The 18,519-nt window shown below is 40.9% G+C and overlaps 1 protein-coding gene across 2 annotated transcripts; it reads left to right on the top strand.

The window, feature by feature from the left end:
* The first annotated feature begins 108 nt into the window (after positions 1 to 108).
* mindy2 (MINDY lysine 48 deubiquitinase 2) lies at positions 109 to 17,500 on the top strand. 2 transcript variants are annotated; one of them, XM_081605185.1, is made up of 10 exons: positions 109 to 1,078; positions 1,301 to 1,358; positions 3,472 to 3,536; positions 8,289 to 8,447; positions 9,118 to 9,220; positions 10,250 to 10,392; positions 11,388 to 11,561; positions 11,916 to 12,113; positions 12,491 to 12,623; positions 12,734 to 17,500. In XM_081605185.1, exons 1-10 carry the CDS (start codon positions 194 to 196, stop codon positions 12,814 to 12,816), a joined length of 2,001 nt encoding a protein of 666 aa, XP_081461311.1. In that variant the 5' UTR covers positions 109 to 193; the 3' UTR covers positions 12,817 to 17,500. The 2 variants fall into 2 exon arrangements, with proteins under 2 accessions (XP_081461311.1, XP_008403590.1); XM_008405368.3 differs by having other exon boundaries at positions 12,491 to 17,500.
* Positions 17,501 to 18,519: the final 1,019 nt, after the last annotated feature.

Below are 18,519 nucleotides of genomic sequence, written 5' to 3'. Positions count from 1 at the left end.
TTCACACGATCGGTATGTAGCATCCGAACTAACAGTAGCGAGTTTGCAGAATACGAGCGGAACTGAACGCATCACCCGGCCGTTGGTTTTCTACTCTGATGACGTCACTTGCAGAGTTGTCATGGCGTCGTCGAGGCTGAAGCTACCGTTGCAGTGTTGCTAAAAAAAATCTGTCGATAGCCTTTAAACCGAAATGGAGAAAAATGCAAACCTGCATCGAGACACGGAGGTGACCGCTGTGTGCGGCTCTATTGCGGGCGAAATGGGCGAGGTTTCGGTCGCGGGCGAAGTGAGAGGAGCGGTCGAAAAATTAAAGAATAGTGAAGCTCCCCTCAGTACTTTGGATAACGTTCCTTGTGATGCCAGCGCCTCAAATGCTAGTGTTCCGAGCTGCGATGGATGTGTTCAGAGCGCAGTGCCGGGGGTTATCGAAGTCCCCCCTGTGCAGGAGGATCCGGAGGAGAACGCCGAGGCGAGTCCGTCGTTGTTGAGGTGCGAGGATCAGGTTAGTAACGGGATGGGACATGACTCGGAGCGGGCAGCAGAAGACAGCCAGGGAGGTGCCTCAAAGTTAGTAAACAACAAAGCCGGCAGCCTGTCCTCATCTCCCGCTGGAGACAGCATACACGCGAAGGCTGAGCTTCCAGCCTGTGGAGAAAGTGAGCAGACAAAACTTGCCAAACCGACTGCTCTGTGTCCGGACAGCGCGAACGCAGCGGACGGCAAATCTGGACAGTCCGATCACACCTTATCGGAAGGACTGCCGAGTGGGAGTGACCCCGACCCCAGCCTCGGTGGAGAGTCCCGGAGCATAGATTCACTCGAGTCGTTCTCCAATCTCAACTCGTGTCCAAGCTCGGAGGGGCTGGATGACAGGGGACTGGCCTTGGCCTTGCAGAGCGAGTACGCCTCCGACGGGACAAAGACCTCCTGCGCCAAGGACCGAGCCGCTGGACAGTCCATATACCACATTAAGTGGATCAAATGGAGGGAGGAAAACACGCCGATCATCACTCAAAACGAGAATGGACCCTGTCCATTACTGGCAATCATGAATGTCCTTCTGCTTGCTTGGAAGGTAAACGCTCAGATTTGTTCTATCAAGCACTCCACACTTCAGCACCAGATGACGTTTTATTACAACATATCAATACAGGATGTTTGCATTCAAGACGTGTGTATTCGGTGCAATTTCGCCCAGCAAAACGTATTTGGGTTATTCTTTTAGGCGAGTTAGTTTTTTTTTTTTAATCTAATGTGTAGGAAATCATGAACAGCTGGTGTACTTCTTCTCTTTCAGGTTAAAATACCACCTATGATGGAAATTATAACTGCTGAGCAACTGATGGAGTATCTTGGTAAGTGTTTGCAGCTATGTTACTCAATATCAACATATTTGTTGCTCCAAAGAATTAGAAAAAATGCCTTGTTGAATCTTTTATGTAGAGATGTGCCAGTCAACCCCCCCCCAGAGATCAGAGTTGGCCAGTTTTCTCTTGATCATCTCTGATCAGTGATTGGCAGGTCAAATAGTGTGAAATCAGAAACTGGGCCATCCGCAGCGCCTCAACAAGATGAAGCACAATTTGAACTTGAAGATCTGTACATAATTTGTCAACTATGTAGCGCAATCAGCTAGAGATGTACCAAAATTAGTGTGAGGACCAGCCACTTGATTGGTAGGTCAAATACTGAGAATTCAGACTGTAGTGATTTTTTTTTTGCATCTTTTATTTGTTTTAGTCTAAGAGGAAACAAAAATTGGAATCAGTCAAACCATTTAGAAATCGTACAACGCTTACCTGCCCATAAGAGTCTGATTGGTGCATCTCTATTTTTTTAAATCCAGGTAACGTCACTGAAACCTGGCTTATTCTGTTTGCCCTGTGCAAAACGTCTTTGAGGAACGTTTTGCACAATTAGCTCACTGTAGTTTTTTGGGGGCCAAAGTGTAGCCTGCACGATCACATACTTGTATTCTCAGTTGTCCACGAACTCCCTGCCACAATGTTTCAACATCCTGGCGAACATTCTCATGTTTCATGCTCATACTAGTTGGCGGTTTTAAAGGCACAAGTTGGTCATCTGACTCAACTATGTATGTATTTATTTACGTATCCTCACTGTCCATCCAGAGGAACAGCTTTATTCCCCTCAGGGAATATTAAGGAGTCGCACAGTTCAATATTCCAGAGTCAACAGAGGAAGCGACCACAGCGGGGGAATCCCCCCATGAACTTCTTCTGCTGCTGTAAGGGAAATTGGAGCCATGTCTTCTGCCTGGCTGTGTCCTGCCCCTCTTTGCTAAAACAGTTTTCGGCGTCCAGGAGTCGTGTCTTAACAGCTGCGTTTCTGCCAATGTTTTCTTCCAGCTCAGTCACCTGCGTTAGGAGTACAATATAATTTAATAAATGAAGCGTTTTTAATAATTCAGCAGCATATTTTTTTCCCTGACTTGTTTGTGTCCTTTAGCTAGCTAACATGACTCATCTCTATGAATCTCCCTGGAGAAAACTGGTGTGACTGTGGAGAGCTATGCGTGGTTTTAATTTCTCTCCCAAATGTGAGGATTTGTTTTTGCAACGGGGCGGAAATATTTGCATTTATTTACTTCACACAAAGACTTTAGTAGCTTTCAGAAACTTCTGGATTACTTCTAACCTCTCCTGTCGCCCCAGAGACTCAGGAGAAAGGGAGATAATTCTCCCCTAGTAAAATCTGTATCTTTGGCGACGCCTTGAAATAAGACGAGTCCGTGGGTCTGCTCAAACATCTTGTGAAATAAAAGCTCCTGTTGCTTAACACAGCTAGAGTTCATTAGCTTTACTGATGCAACAGATTTATTTCTGTTTAGTTGGTGATGTGCAAGTTTAACTCTCTTGAAGTAAGTAGCCTCTTTTTCCGTACTGGTTGCTACTCTCAGGGTACTCTTCTCCTTCCAGGTGCCTGAGTGAGATTCCAATGTTAGCGATTCTTTCCATGCATGGATGTTTTCAGCCATGTGGATTTGATGACTGGAGGTTGATGGTATTCATCTGAGTAGTTCTCTGGAAAAGCATGAGTTGACAGTGCAGTGTGATGCTTTTGCCAACTCCTAATTAAATTAATGACTCTCAGTGAGATGTCACGAAGCACACTCACACCAGATATTTGGAAGGAGCTGGCTTTTTGTGCAATACTAGAAATGAAGCAATGTGAAAGGAGATTCTGTAAGATGATTGTGTGCTGCTGTTAGCTGGGTTATCTCGTGGAAATTACCGATGTAAAAGCCATCCTGACGCCAGGCTTAGCTGATATGGCTCTATAGAGAACCGCATTTGAGCCTGAATGCTTCCTTGGGAAACGGCCGTCCAATGCGACATACGCATGATAAACAATCTGAAGCATCGAACAGATTCTGCTTCTAAACAAATGGTTTTCTTGAGTGTCAGTCAAGATTGAATCGGCATCTGTTGACTTTTTCTTTTGCAGGTGACTACATCCTGGAAACCAAACCTAAGGAGATATCAGAGGTTCAGCGGCTGAACTATGAACAAGTAAGATCTGCCTTATAACTGCAGTTTGTGCAGAGACACACGGATGAAGCTTTTTCCTGAATGGATCAATTTCAATTTTGATCCATTCAGATTTTTTGTCTTCCAAAAATTGTAATGCAAAAAAAAAAGGAAAAACAAACTTACTGTGAGTTCTTTAATAGAGGTATTAGTAACTATAAATCTAACACAACATGAAAGAATTACAACATTATGCCCATTTACGCTTCGAAGCATAAACCCTAAATGTTATCTGATTTATATTTAAGTGCATCTAAGTACATGATGTTGGTTGTTGCGTTTATTGACTAAAAATAGTGGAGGATATTAGTTTTGATGCATTTATTGAATAGGGAAAAATAATTTAGTATTTGACTAAAAAAGCTGATTTTAAGACTGATGTTGGTGCATCTCGAGCTGCTTTGCTTTTGTTTCGTGTCACTGATGCACTCAAAGTATCCCAGCTATTTTCTCCCTTAAATATTTTTCTATGCGTACAAAGCGATTGGTCCGACGTAGCTATATGCTCAAAACAATGCGGGTCTGCACATTTGCATGGAGCGAGCCTGGGTCAGCGGCCGCTCAGTAACATGGAAATAAGCAGGGAGCTGATTGGAGGCCGTGTGAAGCTGCAGCGGAGCATCTTCCTGCTCCTCTGCAGGTTACATAAGACGACTCTTGCAAGTCTCGGGGAACAACAGGGGTTAGTAGTGTCAGATTGTGTTGTTTCACATAGTGGTGGATGCTTAGAGACGCATGGCTGGGTTCAGCTACCAGCTATTACTGAGAGTGTGTGTGTGTGTGCTTGTGTGTGTGGCTTACCATGAAAGGCACTTAGAGATGGAGCTCCAGCTTCTCGCTTCCTCCCATCTCCGTGGCGGCCTGCCTACAGTGTGGGAGGGGCCCCGCCTTTTTCCCCCCTCTTCCGTGGCAGCGCTGGAGCACATCTGTGAATGATTTCAAGTCCGTCAGTTACAGACGACTAAAAGTAATGTGCAGTTTCCTCGTGGAATCTTGGGCTTTCTAAATTTAAGCCGAGGTGGAACGGAATCTCTTAAATAAATCGGCGGTGGCCCTCAGCATGCGGAGCTATAGTATGGGAGGGGCCTGACTTCAGGCTGCCTTGTTATTATGGTTGTCTAATGACGGGTCGGGGAGCTGTTTTACATGTGGGTGTCGTCATGTCCGTTCGCCATCTGTCAGCGGTGCGGTTAGTTCACACAGAGCATTCGGACAGTGCTGCGGGCAGACCTCAGGGAAACAGGAATTTTGGTCAAACAAATTGGATTGTCTTCCTGACATGTCAGGCGGGAATATTGTGTGACTTTCTAATGAGCTGTAAAACACAAGTTTTCACTCTTCTGTGGAAAAGCAAACACTATAACAGAAGTAGTTCTATTTATAACTTCAGCTTGAACAAAAAGAAAATTTCATCTGTCACGTGACTGCGTTTGGATTAAAATAGCAGTTGCCTGGTTGCTCTTTAGCTTTTGTTAAATATTTACCGAGGAGAGCAGAGGAAGTGAGCGTGTAGTTTAGTTCGGCTTTTGTCTCACTGGACCCGGCTCAACAAGGTGATTCATCCATGATGACTGTTCAGTCACTGGAAGAAACAGGCTAACGTATTTAGGAAACACTGTTTTTCTTTTATTCCCAGTGCGTAGTCGCTCCTTGCAGTGTGGAGTTTTACACACGACTTAAATAATCCTGCTCTTTATTTCAAAATACACGATATCCCACCATTTGTGTCAAAGTGAGATTTTATGCTAAGACACAATGAGAATCACGGAAGGGAAAACTTTAAAGACCCAGGAAAAAGAATAAAAGCAACGTCGTTCATCAAATCCGTATGAAGGAACAGTTCACTGTGTGGAGAGAAACGGATTGATCTGTTGTTGGAGTTGGGTTCATGGTGTGCATGAGCAGTCTCACTTAAACTATTACAATACACTAACTATAAAAATTCAGAATATATTGGATATGGGCCAGCTGCATGGAAATCTAGTTATATCAACTTCAAACGCATGAAATTAGATTGATGTATTGATGTGTGAATACTGCCAAATGTTGTAATAACAACACACTCAAAGCAGTAACTAAGTCAGAACTTCAAAAACATCTATACATTTTGCATTTAAGATTAAAAAAAAGAAAACCTTCTTTGTCTGTAAAAATGTTTTACCAAAAATGCATCAAAAAGCCTAGTTTTAGCTTCACCTGGTTTAAATTATGTAAAAAAAAAAAAAAAAATCAACATATATCAGCCCTGCACTATAGCTACGGTTAGCCATAGTGAAAGAAAGGCCTGAGCTTTTCACATGTTGATGTTAGAAGTATTGTTTAGCTGAAGATGCATCCTTTGCTACAAAAGATCCAGCATCCATTACAGGAATGCTATTGAGTTGCATTTTAAGCAACACAATGATATTTTCTTATTTACAAAAATAAGTAAATTATTTGGTTATTTAAATTTCTATGAAAAATCTACAGAATATGCCAGTTTGTTTTATCTGATCAATTGATCAAATAATATAGGCTATGACTAAAATAATCATTAGTTGCAGCCATAATGTTTTCCACAAAACAGTGAAAGTTTCTTATTACTGTTAGTGAGAAGTTGACTCTCATAGCGCCGTAAACGCGCCGATCATCACTCAAAACGAGAATGGACCCTGTCCATCACTGGCAATCATGAATGCCCTTCTGCTTGCTTGGAAGGTAAACGCTCAGATTTGTTCTATCAAGCACTCCACACTTCAGCACCAGATGACGTTTTATCACAACATATCAATACAGGATGTTTGCATTCAAGACGTGTGTATTCGGTACAATTTTGCCCAGCAAAACGTATTTGGATTAGTCTTTTAGGCGAGTTTTGCGATCTAATGGTCTTTTCAGCTGCTAATGAGTTGCTATCCCATTACAGTATTGATCAGTATTGATCAAACTTGGTCCAAGGAAGGAAATAGCAGACCGGTAACAGGGTCATGGTCAGAGCTCATTCTGCTAGTCTAATTGATACATGTGGGAAGCAACGATGGGCTCGGGTTGCTGAAGTAGTTGATGCTGGTTCTGTCAGAAAGCTGTCAGAATACACAGTTCATCTCAGCTTGTTGAATATGGGGGACAAACCCTCAGAGCACTGAGTGTAGATGTTAGCTTTGGCCTTTTGCTCGCAAGCTAATTCTCCCTGACACAAAGCAAAAAACGGTTCAGGAATAGTCTGAGGAGCACAACGAGTTTGACATGTTGACTTGACCTCCAAATTCCCCATGCGTCAATCCAATCGAGCATCTGGGGAATGTGCCGGATAAACAAGAATGACCCATCGCTGCCCCACCTCACATCTCCCGTGATTTAAAGGATCTGCTGCTGACATCTTGGACCCAGATATGACTGCACACATTCAGGGGGGCTCGTTCAGTTCATGCCGCGACTACAGCTGTTTTTGCTGCAAAATAGGGAGACTAAGAGGCATGTGGCCATAACGGTGTGCTCTTTTATAAGTGATGATTTAATGTGAGATCTGATGCTCAGTTTACACAGGATTGTTTTAACTAGGACAATCAGGATCAGAAAAGCAGCTATTGTAGAAAATGTCACTGGAGACTTAACCGTAGTTGCTTCTCCTTCATTTTTGGATAAAAGTTAAGAAGCATTATGGGGAGTAAGGCCTTGACTTTCAAACTGGAGAAGAACCTGAGAAAGCTTTAGGTGCTAACACTTCAGTGTTGAAGTGCGTCCATGTTGAGCCGGGATGATTCAGCACTAATCAGCTGATATCTCAAAACTGGAAAGTAGAAAGAAATCCGCAATATAAGATCTATATACTGTATATCAAGATGGGATCTCTGCAGCACCTGATGCTTCTGAGCTAAATATGAAATATTAGTTACTGAGCCTGTGTTTCAGTAAATATTTGTTTGAAACATCATTAACGAGCTCACAATAACATAAGACTCATTAAACTCAATTATATTTGAGTTGAACAAAAAATTATGTGACACTTCTATTACTAATTTCTGATGATTTTGTAAGAAGCTTCAAAAACTGAGTATTTCTCAATTTTCATTGTACAAAATTATATAATGACTAATCTGTTTCATCCATCTTAAAAGCCAGACATACTTTCTGCATACTTGAGGCGTCGGGGTCATTCCTCTTCAGTGTGTCTTCTCTAAAGTTGAATCAGTGGACATTGGGCTGTCAGGGCTCAGCTGCAGGCCCGGTCTGGACCTCGGGGTTCAGCCGGAGCCAGCTGGGACACTTTGCTCTGGGCGTGAAAACAACAACGAGTTGGTTTCCATGGGTTCTCAGGTGTGATGCTTTTATGTTTGCAGATCACTGAGGTCCGCTAAAATGTAGTATTCTAAATAAAAAAAAATAAGGGATGAATTCTAGTTGAATGTAAAGTGTTTGGATTTAGTCACTAATTAAAAAGATATATTTTCCTCATATATGTTTTAATGCGCTCGGTAGCAAGAGCAAATATTGAGAAAAGAATTAATTAAAAACCTAACCGAAAAATCCTTGCTTACTTCCTCCTTCACAAGTTTTACTTATTAATTTCTGCAAATTATGTAGATTTAAAAAACTTTTATGTGTAATTTTCACTTTTACAAGGCCTCACTCGGCTGAAAAAACAAAAACAAACAAATAAATAAATAAATAAGCGATTTCTTTGCTCAGATGTGTTTGGTTAACATACCTGCTTTTGGAAATCTTTATTAATTTCTGTTCTTTTTTCTTTCTCAGAACATGAGCGACGCCATGGCGGTGCTGCACAAGCTGCAGACGGGTCTGGACGTAAACGTGAAGTTCACAGGCGTGCGAGTGTTTGAGTACACCCCAGAATGCATTGTGTTCGACCTTCTCGACATCCCTCTTTACCACGGCTGGCTTGTTGACCCCCAGGTGCGGCCGATCTTTTCGCTCCTGAACTCCAAACCAAGGACCTCTGCGTGTTCTTCAAGATCTAGTGCGCTGCTAACGAATTAATGCTGAATTGTTCACGACAGTAAAAGACGAAGAGGAAAAGCACAATGTTGACACAGAGCACCAGATCTTTAAAAAGTGAACACTGAAGCAAATCTTTAGCAATTAATAACAGAATGTCATAATAATAAAAATGTATTACTGAAAGTCATGTTCTTACGAGATAACACACAGGTTGCAAATAATCCACATTTTTCTTGATTTCAAGCTAAATCTGCCATTAAAATACAAAGTTAAATATTGTACATACTCCAAACGAACACAGTTCAGACCAGATGCTAATCTGAATTTATGTACTTTTCTTCCCTAACAAGTTACTTTACATCCTAACAATTATCTAATGAAACGCCAGTAGGTTTTAATGTCACCTACAGCGTCTATGGCTGGATGAAGTAAAAGCCTTCAGGAGTAAATAAGTAAAGTTTGAAGATCTCAGATTAAATCTAGCAAAGTAAAAACATTTAAGCGTTTGTTTACCGTTTCTTTCCTAAATCTTCCATAAAGCAGCTTTTTAACGCCCGTTGGTTGGCATCCTTGTTTTTGCTGAAGGTCTTTTCTCACGCTTCCTTTTTATTATCTGTGTTTGCAGATGCACGACATTGTGAAGGCAGTGGGCAACTGCAGCTACAACCAGCTGGTGGAGAAGATAATATCCTGCAAACAGTCGGACAACAGCGAGCTGGCAGGGGAAGGTGAACACTTGCTTCCTGGTCACTTTCTGACTCTATCTCTTGGCTTTACTCCACGCAGAAACACTCTACATAGAAGTGCAGGCCTAATGTAATACATCCTTATGTGACTTTTTAAATATTTCTTTTGCTCTTTGTTTTCTTTGCCAACATCAGAAGTTTTCTACCAGATATTTTCTCATTCAGCTCAAGTAGCTCCCAGCAGGACTGAAAGAAAACATTTTGATGCTTAGTCGACGACGTACCGATAAAAGATGCTTCCTCTTTTTATTGTCGTTCCACATTTCTGGCCCTTCCTTTGATGACTAATGTAGCATTGAAGGTACCCATCACTTAAACTTTGGCAAATCCCTTTGGATGGGATTATATAGCGACTCGTTAGAGGAGAGAGTGTTTCTTTCCTGACTGGGTTCCACACAAGTAAAAGGTTTGGTTCTAGTGAACAGGCTGTGGTTTTTTCTTTCATGGCCATTTGCAGTTCATTTCTGTAGAGGGTTCTTACTCAGTTTGGAAACTTGAATCTTAAAAGTATTTTGAAATGCAGTCCAGATCAGTGGTGTCCCAAGTCGGTCCGGCATCCTGCATGTTTTAGTTCTCTCCCTGGTTTAACACCTGGATCCAATGATGGCTCATTAGAGGCCTAAGAAGAACATTGACATGCTGAGCAGGTTGTTAATACCAGCAGGGAGAAAACAGGATGTGGCCCTCCAGGACCGACTTTGAGCACCGCTGGTCTAGACAAATATAGAAAAGAAAAATAGAGTATGGAAAAGTATTGTATATTTTCTTTTCTGTGTTCATATTTGCTGCCTCTATATACGTTAAAAATGTCTTTGTGTTCTGCTGACACTATAAAGTGTTTATTAATAAGCAAGGATTGCTTAATTGGACTGTGTGTAGACTACTCTGCTATATCATCTTAAATGATCAAAACAAAAATATCTAATATATTACAGATTTCTTGTGATTTTTAAGACTGCCTGCGTCCAGGTGTGTTTTTTAGCCATGTGTTTTCTCTGTGTTTCGTCACAGGCATCGTGGCAGAGCAGTTTCTGAGCAGTACGGCCACTCAGCTGACGTACCACGGCTTGTGTGAGCTCACCTCCACTGTGCAGGAGGGAGAGCTCTGTGTCTTTTTCAGGAACAACCACTTCAGCACCATGATCAAATACAAGGTAAACAAGTGCCAGCAACTTATTTGGATACAACCTGTGGTAACAGTTTGGCATTTAGGTTGGCATTAGTGGACTGCTAACCTGACACAAAGTGTGTGTTTTCTTTCCCTTTAACGCTTAGGACCTCTATGGTTTTTGTTGTGTTTTCCACATGTTTCAAATCTAGAGATATATTTCACAAAGTAACCAGAATAAATTAATTACAGTAAGTTAGTAGGAAAGCTTGGGTGGCACAACCAGTTTAGGGGCAGTTACTTAGTTTGGATACATTCCTACCCTTAATAAGTTAGCTTTGCATTTATAAACAACATTTTGCTTTTACTCAAGTTAGCATTGTCTGACATTACATTTTTTTCATGCTCTGAAACCTTTTCACAGTACTGTGGGTCAGACATATGATGGTTTGTTCAGGTTGGTCTAATTGGGTTGTGCCTTTTCCTGAGTCGTCAAATGGATACTTGTAAACGTTAATTTATCTGCTCACCTCATCACTTTGTCAGTGTAATAAAAATGTATCCACCTTCACTTATTTAGGAGGCTTCTGTCGGACGTGTAGTGTAAGTTGGCAAGTTTTCCTCTTTCTCATTTTTCTTTCTTCCACTGAAGTTGTCTGGTATTTTATCAATAGTACTATAAATTGTAAAAGTAATGAGTGTCATGCTCTGATGTGCAGCTGGGATCCAGAGAGTGACTAATATTTAGACCAATTTCCAGAAACATGTGTCCCATCTGTAACGGTTCCCAGCTAGCTTGACACATCTGCGGTTGCAACAGGCCTTTCCTGTTATCTACAGGAGGGAAGTGGCTCTGCAGTTGTTTCCAGCACAAGCAAAGCACCGTGTGTGTGTTGCGATAGCAGTCGCACAAAGCTTCAGGACCACTTTGTGCTCTTCTAATCACTTTTTGGAAACTGTATGTGTCTGTACAGTCAGTAGAAAAGTAAATGATGGCATTCTAGAGTATTTCTAATCAATTTGACCACAATTTCTTCCCAGGGTCAGCTGTACCTTCTGGTTACAGACCAGGGCTTCCTGACGGAGGAGAAGGTCGTCTGGGAGAGTCTGCACAACGTGGATGGAGACGGAAACTTCTGCGATTCAGAGTTCAGGTTGCGGCCTCCGTCCGATCCGGAGACGGTGTACCGTGGACAGCAGGATCAGATAGACCAGGTCTGATCGGTTCCGGCCCGACTCGTAAAAACCTAACCAGAAGTTTGTCAAGGATTTGCAAGGATAACAGAGTAAAAACTGGAATTCTGAATCAGTAGCAAACCAACAGCATTCAGAGACAGAAAAAAGTAAAGACTGTGAATTGGAGAATCATTAGACAATCATAAGTAACATCATCTGCAGTTCTACTATAACAATATGAAATATTTGTCTATTATTGCGCTATTACTTCCCAAAAGAAACAATGGGACCAAAAATCTTTTGTTTGCAGCAGATATGACACACATTACACGGTGTATTTCTAGAAAACATAAAATAAGTTTACGCTTCTGTTTTTTTTATTTTTATTTTTAGGACTATCTGATGGCGCTCTCCCTGCAGCAGGAGCAGCAAAGCCAGGACCTGCAGTGGGAGCAGCTCCCCGAAGGCATCAGTGACCTGGAGCTGGCCAAGAAGCTTCAGGAGGAGGAGGACCGACGAGCGTCGCAATACTACCAGGAGCAAGAGCAGGAGCAAGCAGCGGCTGCAGCGGCTGCACAGGCACAAGCACAGGTAGAGATGGCAGAAGGCTCCAGAGAGACAGAAATGGGAGGGAGGAACTGATGGAGCTGCAATGAATGTGGGATTTAATCAACTTACTGCTGGGTTCTTGAGTCTAGCTCCATGTTTGTATCAAAGATTTTGAACTGTCGGTGTGAACAGATGTGTAACGTATGAATTAGATATTTTAGTTTCAGAATTTCAAATGTGTTGAGAATTAAAAAACACATTCTAGGTCATCTATAGTGTGCTTTTGGATTATTTTTCTAATCTATAACCTAAGTTTGCTTGAGCTTAAAGTTACAAAGCGCCTTTAGTTATTTTTTTTTTATTAAGTTAAATTAAATCTGCTTCCATATCTGTAAACCTGCGCTCTCCTGTCTGCGCAGGAGCCGGTTGAAGGAAGTGAGGTGGACAGAGGAGGAGCCCCAGCAAGCGCAGCAGCAGCAGCAGCAGCAGCACCTGGGGCCGGGGCCGCACCTGCTGGCGGGGCCACATCCAGCCCGGGAAAACAGTCATCAGGTGGGGAGCGCAAAGCCAAGAAGGAATCGAAAGAAAAAGACAAGTGTGTTATTTTGTAACACACAGCGTGTGAGCGTGCGTATGTGTGCGTTTTCTTATCTGTGTGAAAGAGACGGCACCGGTCTCCCTGCGAACCGGACAGACGGCGTGCAGCCGCCGCAGGACGACGACAACAACGGAGAGACGTTACTAACAGAGGACTGGTTGTTCCCAAAAACCACTGGTGCCTGTTTTCCTCAATCCTCAGTGAAGCCTGAGCGTCGGAGGAAGGGACACTACAGCTACAGCAACTGGTCTTTCATAGAGCCGGCCAAACTTTGTTACAAATCGCTCGCTGCACCGTGGATACGCGCCGCGGGTTGAAATTTACCTGGGGCAGGCGGTGCTGTTTTATAGAAAAGGATAAAAATCCACACTTGGTTTTTGTTTTTTTTTCCTTTTCCAAACGCAACTTATTTCATTTCGTTTTTCACTCGTGCAGCTTATAAGCTTTTTTTGTAGGCAGCAATATTTACAAAACATAGTTTGAAAGATTTGCTTTTTTATTATTATCATTAAGTCAGCTGTTGATGCCAAGATACAAGTTTCGTTTATTTATCAGTTACACAGGTAGCTTTTCGGGAGTATTTTTTTTGTTTTGTAAGCCGAAAAGGGATTTCACTTTGATCTTGCCTGTTTTAAATCAGCTCTTGCACCACTTGTGTCCCTTCTGAAACACTACACACTAAGGGTTAATAATGCCAGATAGCTGCCAGACACTGTAGCTGTGTAATAAGACTTTATGATCACAGCTCGCTCTGTTCAGATTTGCCTTACCAGAGTATGGCATCGTTGAATTCTGCTCTGTCCGAATGTGAACGAGTGCTTTGCATGATGCGACAGTGTGTGGCGTGCGTTCACTCAGCACCATGGTTCTGACCAGTTTCAGTTTGGAAACACTCTGTTTTGTTGTAGGTGAGCTACACCGTCTTTTGCAGAGTAGATTTTAGTTTTTAGTTTGAGTGCAAAAGCCTCTTCTCGTTTTTCTGTCTGGACGTCGGCTTCCTGACGAGATGCTGGACCTTTCCTGATAATTCTGACCGATAACGAAACGATCCTGCTGTTTCTTCCGGGCCCCAGTAATCAGTCAGTACAAAGAATCTAATTACTTGCAGTAATTATGCTTTTTCTTTAAAAAAAAATGTAAAAAGTATCACATGATCTTTTTTCTACAAATGCAGAACTGTGACCCTTGCAGAAACGTTTCTATCATCAGAGCAACAAACAATCTCAATGGACTAATGATTATAGATAATTATTTGTCAGTAATGTAATTCAAAACTTAAACTCATGTATTTTCTAGGTTTATTACACAAATGTGACATAAGATTTTATTTTTGGTAAATTTGATCATTTTGGCTTCCATCCAATCGAAACCCAATCCTCACTTTCTCAATAACTGATCATTTCAGTAAGAACAGTAAACATATGTTCTTACTACAGACATAATTTTTTATATATATATTTTTGCTTTAGCTCTGGTGTTGCTCTGCAACCAGGCTGTGAAAACGAATCAGCAAAATAGAGTAAATGCTGTATTTTTCTAAATTACTACAATTAAAGTTGTAATTTGTGGACGTCAGTGAAACAAACCCGCGTTTAAATCCAGATGTGTGATTGGATCAGGCAGACGTTTCAGCTCAGACTGCAGCGCTGACAGCCGACTCGGTTTCAGATTCATCCAGCTGGCTTTGTGTCAAGTTTCCCCTTCTTTGCATAACTTTGCTCTGCAGCATTTCTGAGGACTGATTATGTGTAATATTTGTAGAGTTTAGGCCTAAGTGTTGAAATTCACAAACAGAGCAGTCACGGGAGGAACAGGGTGCGTAATTCTCCACGCTGAAATTCTTTGGCATCGCGTTTCAGTTTCGAAGCATTTCTCTGCAACACTGAGCATGCAACCACGCGATGTGCATATTTAACCTGTCGCGTTCTTTTGATGGGGTTTAGCTGGTTGTTTGTGCCATTATCGCACCGTGGGACTGCCTCCAGAGACATTTTTCTATCTATACATTCCAGCTGGATGCCTTGACGCGAGCGCTCTGCCGTCACAGAGGGTCTTTGCAGCGCTTGTGAAACGGTCTCTGTTATTTCCTTGATTGAAAACAGAGTCTCTATTAGGAGAGGAGGATTAGACGGAAGCAGCAGGCGACCCGACTGTGGGGGGTAACCTTTGTTTTTTTGTTTTTGTTGTTTTTTTTTATGAGCTCTGTGTGGTGGCACGCGGTTGGCTGTGTTTCTGAGACAATCCATACATATTTTCCACAACAAAACTACTCTCAGGCCCTTTTCTACGAAGGGACATATCCTCACGTGTCTTTTCTAGCGCGTACGCTTTTTAACGGCACAGTTCCTCGGCCTGCAGTCGCTTTCTCAGTCACGGCTTTTTAGTACTTGTATATGTATAAACGCAGAACTTTTGACACTTTGAAGAATTGAACATGTCACTCTTAAGTTTTGATCCACACACTAAAACCAATGAACTGGCTGCCCAAATAAAGACCACAGGGTTAAATTACATTAGGTGTGCGCACTTTTCATAGAAGTTTTTTCTTCTTTTTTTTTTGTGCAAACGTAATTGTTTTGAGGTTGTTAAATTTTTTTTTACTTCATGTGTCTCGGCCAATTAGCTGAACACGTTATTAAACATTCCAGTGAGTTTAGAGCAACGAAACAGGACTAAGGGAAATCTGGATTGTTTTATGTTGGTTTGAACGTGTGAAGCGACATTATTACAAACACACTTCCTTGCTTTAGCTTGATATTCCTGGTCACTATTACCTGAATCTGACGTTTCAAGTGTTTGCTTCATCCTGGGTCCTTATGATGAAATAATCAGAGGGATATTGTGTGTTCTGTGTCTCATAGTGGGTTCTTGTATGCTTTGTAAAAGTGACGGTGGGGTAAATGCTGTAAAATTAGTATTTTGACAAGGTGATCGTGGAACATATGTATATATTTTTTTGCGATTGGTTTTGCACTGTTACATTAATATGCACTAACACGAAAAAAAACATACCTCATTTTCTATTGAACATTAATTGTGCAAGAGTGCTATTGTTTTTTATTTTCTTTTTTTTGTGGGGTACCTTTAAAAAAACAAAATAAGATGTAAAAGGAAAACAACATGGCCAATTTGTTTCTAATGTTGCTTGCAGCTGAGTAATAATTAATTGTAAAAGTCTGAAAAGGGCTGCTTTGGCTCAGACAAGAAAGTTTGTCAGAAAGGTAGCACCAGTTCAACACAACTTGCTGCAATTTAATACACTACTCAGGTTAGTGGTACATCTGTCTTAAGGCTACCAATGTACATGATTGAGGAGCAACACATCACTTATAGATGATGAGTTTTGTATCATAAGGAAGCAGAGAAAAGATGTTGAAGGTAAAAATCTAGAGTTTGATTCTATTAGTGGGAAAAAAAAGAAATAGTTAAAGGGCAAGTATCATCACATTTGCAAATAAAAAAGTGAGCACTGAAGAGTAGGCATGATGTTACGTTTGTGCCAAACTTGGGCATAACTCAATGTTCTCCCCAGAAAGTAATGACAGCAAAGTTTAAGTATATAAAGTCAAAGTTTTATCTTGTGAGGAGTCAGTAGAAGTGTTGTCTGAGAGCAGTGGTTTGAAGACCTAACCATCTGGCTCACTATGGAGGGATTTAAAAGCACTTTGTCAGGAGCTCAGCCTGCCTGTAATAAACAACAGCAGCAAATTACCAATTGTGAAAATGCCTGTAGTTGGAAACACTAAAATTTTGCCCACATTCAGATGTTGTAATTCTGACCAGCATTGTTTATCTCCAGAGTAGCCTACTTTACTTTAATAAGTGGTAGTGATTGCCCAAGTTCCTCTTTCCTCCACACACAGGCTGTGTGACTCGTTGAGATGTTCTGAATCTTTAACTCTGTCTGCATTACGTTTTCCTGTGGAAACATGTTGGTTGGCCCTAAAAATTCACTTCAAGCTAATGCTAAACGCTAGATGGAAAGAAAATTATAATACTAATATACAGACAGGTTGTAGTTACACTTCAACACCTCTTTATTTAGTGTATTAAGAAACTAATTAGCACAACTAAAGCTAATTATAGTGGCTAAATCTACATGTGGAGAACACAAAAAAGCTGATCAACTTTATGCTCACAAACAGCTTGAGCCACATCAGCGGTCTGGCTTTAGAGGCTGTTCTGACTCTAAAATATGATGACATTTGCCCTTTAAAAAGTCAGTAGGTGTACTTCTAATTTAGGTAGTAATGTTTCAAGCCTGGTCCATAATTACACTACATAATGTTCTCACAGAAGAGTGATGTGCTTAAACTGAAATGCAGAACGGCAAAGGTTTGCTTTTTAACGAGCGAGTGTTACTGTAGCAGAGGAAGCTGTTCATTCATTTGGCATGAGACGCATCCAGAGTGCTGCAACAATCTAATAGTTTAGTTTTTTTTCTTTTCCTTTCTTTGATGCAATATCAGACTCCCAGATTTAACTTTGTGAAGCATGTGTAAGTGGGGAATGAAATGTTAGGCACAAGGATATTTTATTATTTACCACCATTAACTCCGCTGTCTGGTCTGTTACGTTTGAGTGTCACATGAACAAGCAAAATGACTTTGCTTGAAAATATGGGAGGTTACTCATTGTTGTCAATTTCATTGATCATTATTTACTTAAATGACCAAATAATGTATGTAGCCTTTCACATTACAAGTAACATATTGTATATGGTGATGTGTGTGTATATATATAAATATAAATATATATAACAAAATGCCTTATAGACGAGGGACATTCAACCTGATTAGAAGTTACCTGGATAATAAAAAAATAAGATCAAGTGGTTTGTTGTCATCATGTCCAAGAAGACATTGATTTTATTTATTGTTCCTTTGGAAACGTGAAGCTTAATCTCGTCTTTTCCCACAGGATGATGGAACCAAACCAAGACAAATGACATTTGCACTATTTCCTAGTAAATCTCCATATTACAGTTGGTAACATGACGGATCTGCTGGGTGGTAACTGAACCTAAAAGTCCTTGGATTGTTTCCAAGAACAGACTTTTCATCTGACGACGGTGTAAATGTCAGGCTGCTCAGATGACTGCAAATGTCAGAAGAATTTACATGAGGCACTGCGGGCTCTGATGTATGTTATCACAGATACGTCAACCTCAGAGTTCCCTTGAAACCTGGACAGGTTTATATATCATGAAACCCTGGGAGAACATAAGATGCTGTAAATTTACTATACCTTTACCTTAGGAAATTAGATTATTAAATGTTAGTTACAAAACAAGAAACTCAAAATAATGCACATTGACAAATTTCAAGAGCTTATTTCTTTTGATAAAACGCCAAAATTAATTTTCTAAAAATTTTAATTCACTTCAAATTCAATTCAAAAATACTTTTTTGATCTCAAAGTGAAATCAAATAATCTACAAAGAATTGAGTTTTGTTAAAATCCACATACGCTAAATGAGCCAGAAATTTAGAGTCCAGTCATTTTAATGGAGGATTTAGTGAAAGAATAATGTATGGTAGAAAAACAAGGTGTGGAAGGAACCTTGAGAGAATTGTGAAAGATTATTCAATGGTTTGGGGCAGATTTACAAGATGTGGATTGTGACTAGAAGCAAATTACATCATAGGCTTTGTTCCTGGCTAAAGGGAAAAGTGATGATGCTGCTGTCCAATAAATAGACTTTGGTTTATGATCCTCTTTAGGTTGTTTTTATCTTTGCTACTTGAGTATGTTTTTCTATCACACCTTTTCCTTCCACTAAACTTCCCATTAACATGCTTGGATTAAACACTCTGATCACGATTTTTTTGGTGGAGAGTCACAATGACT

This window comes from Poecilia reticulata, chromosome 3 (genome assembly GCF_904066995.2).
Source record: "Poecilia reticulata chromosome 3, P_reticulata-male-v2, whole genome shotgun sequence".
Classification (NCBI taxonomy): Eukaryota; Metazoa; Chordata; class Actinopteri; order Cyprinodontiformes; family Poeciliidae; genus Poecilia; species Poecilia reticulata.
Note: the sequence above shows the minus strand (reverse complement) of the source record. Positions and strands in the feature narration are given on the sequence as shown.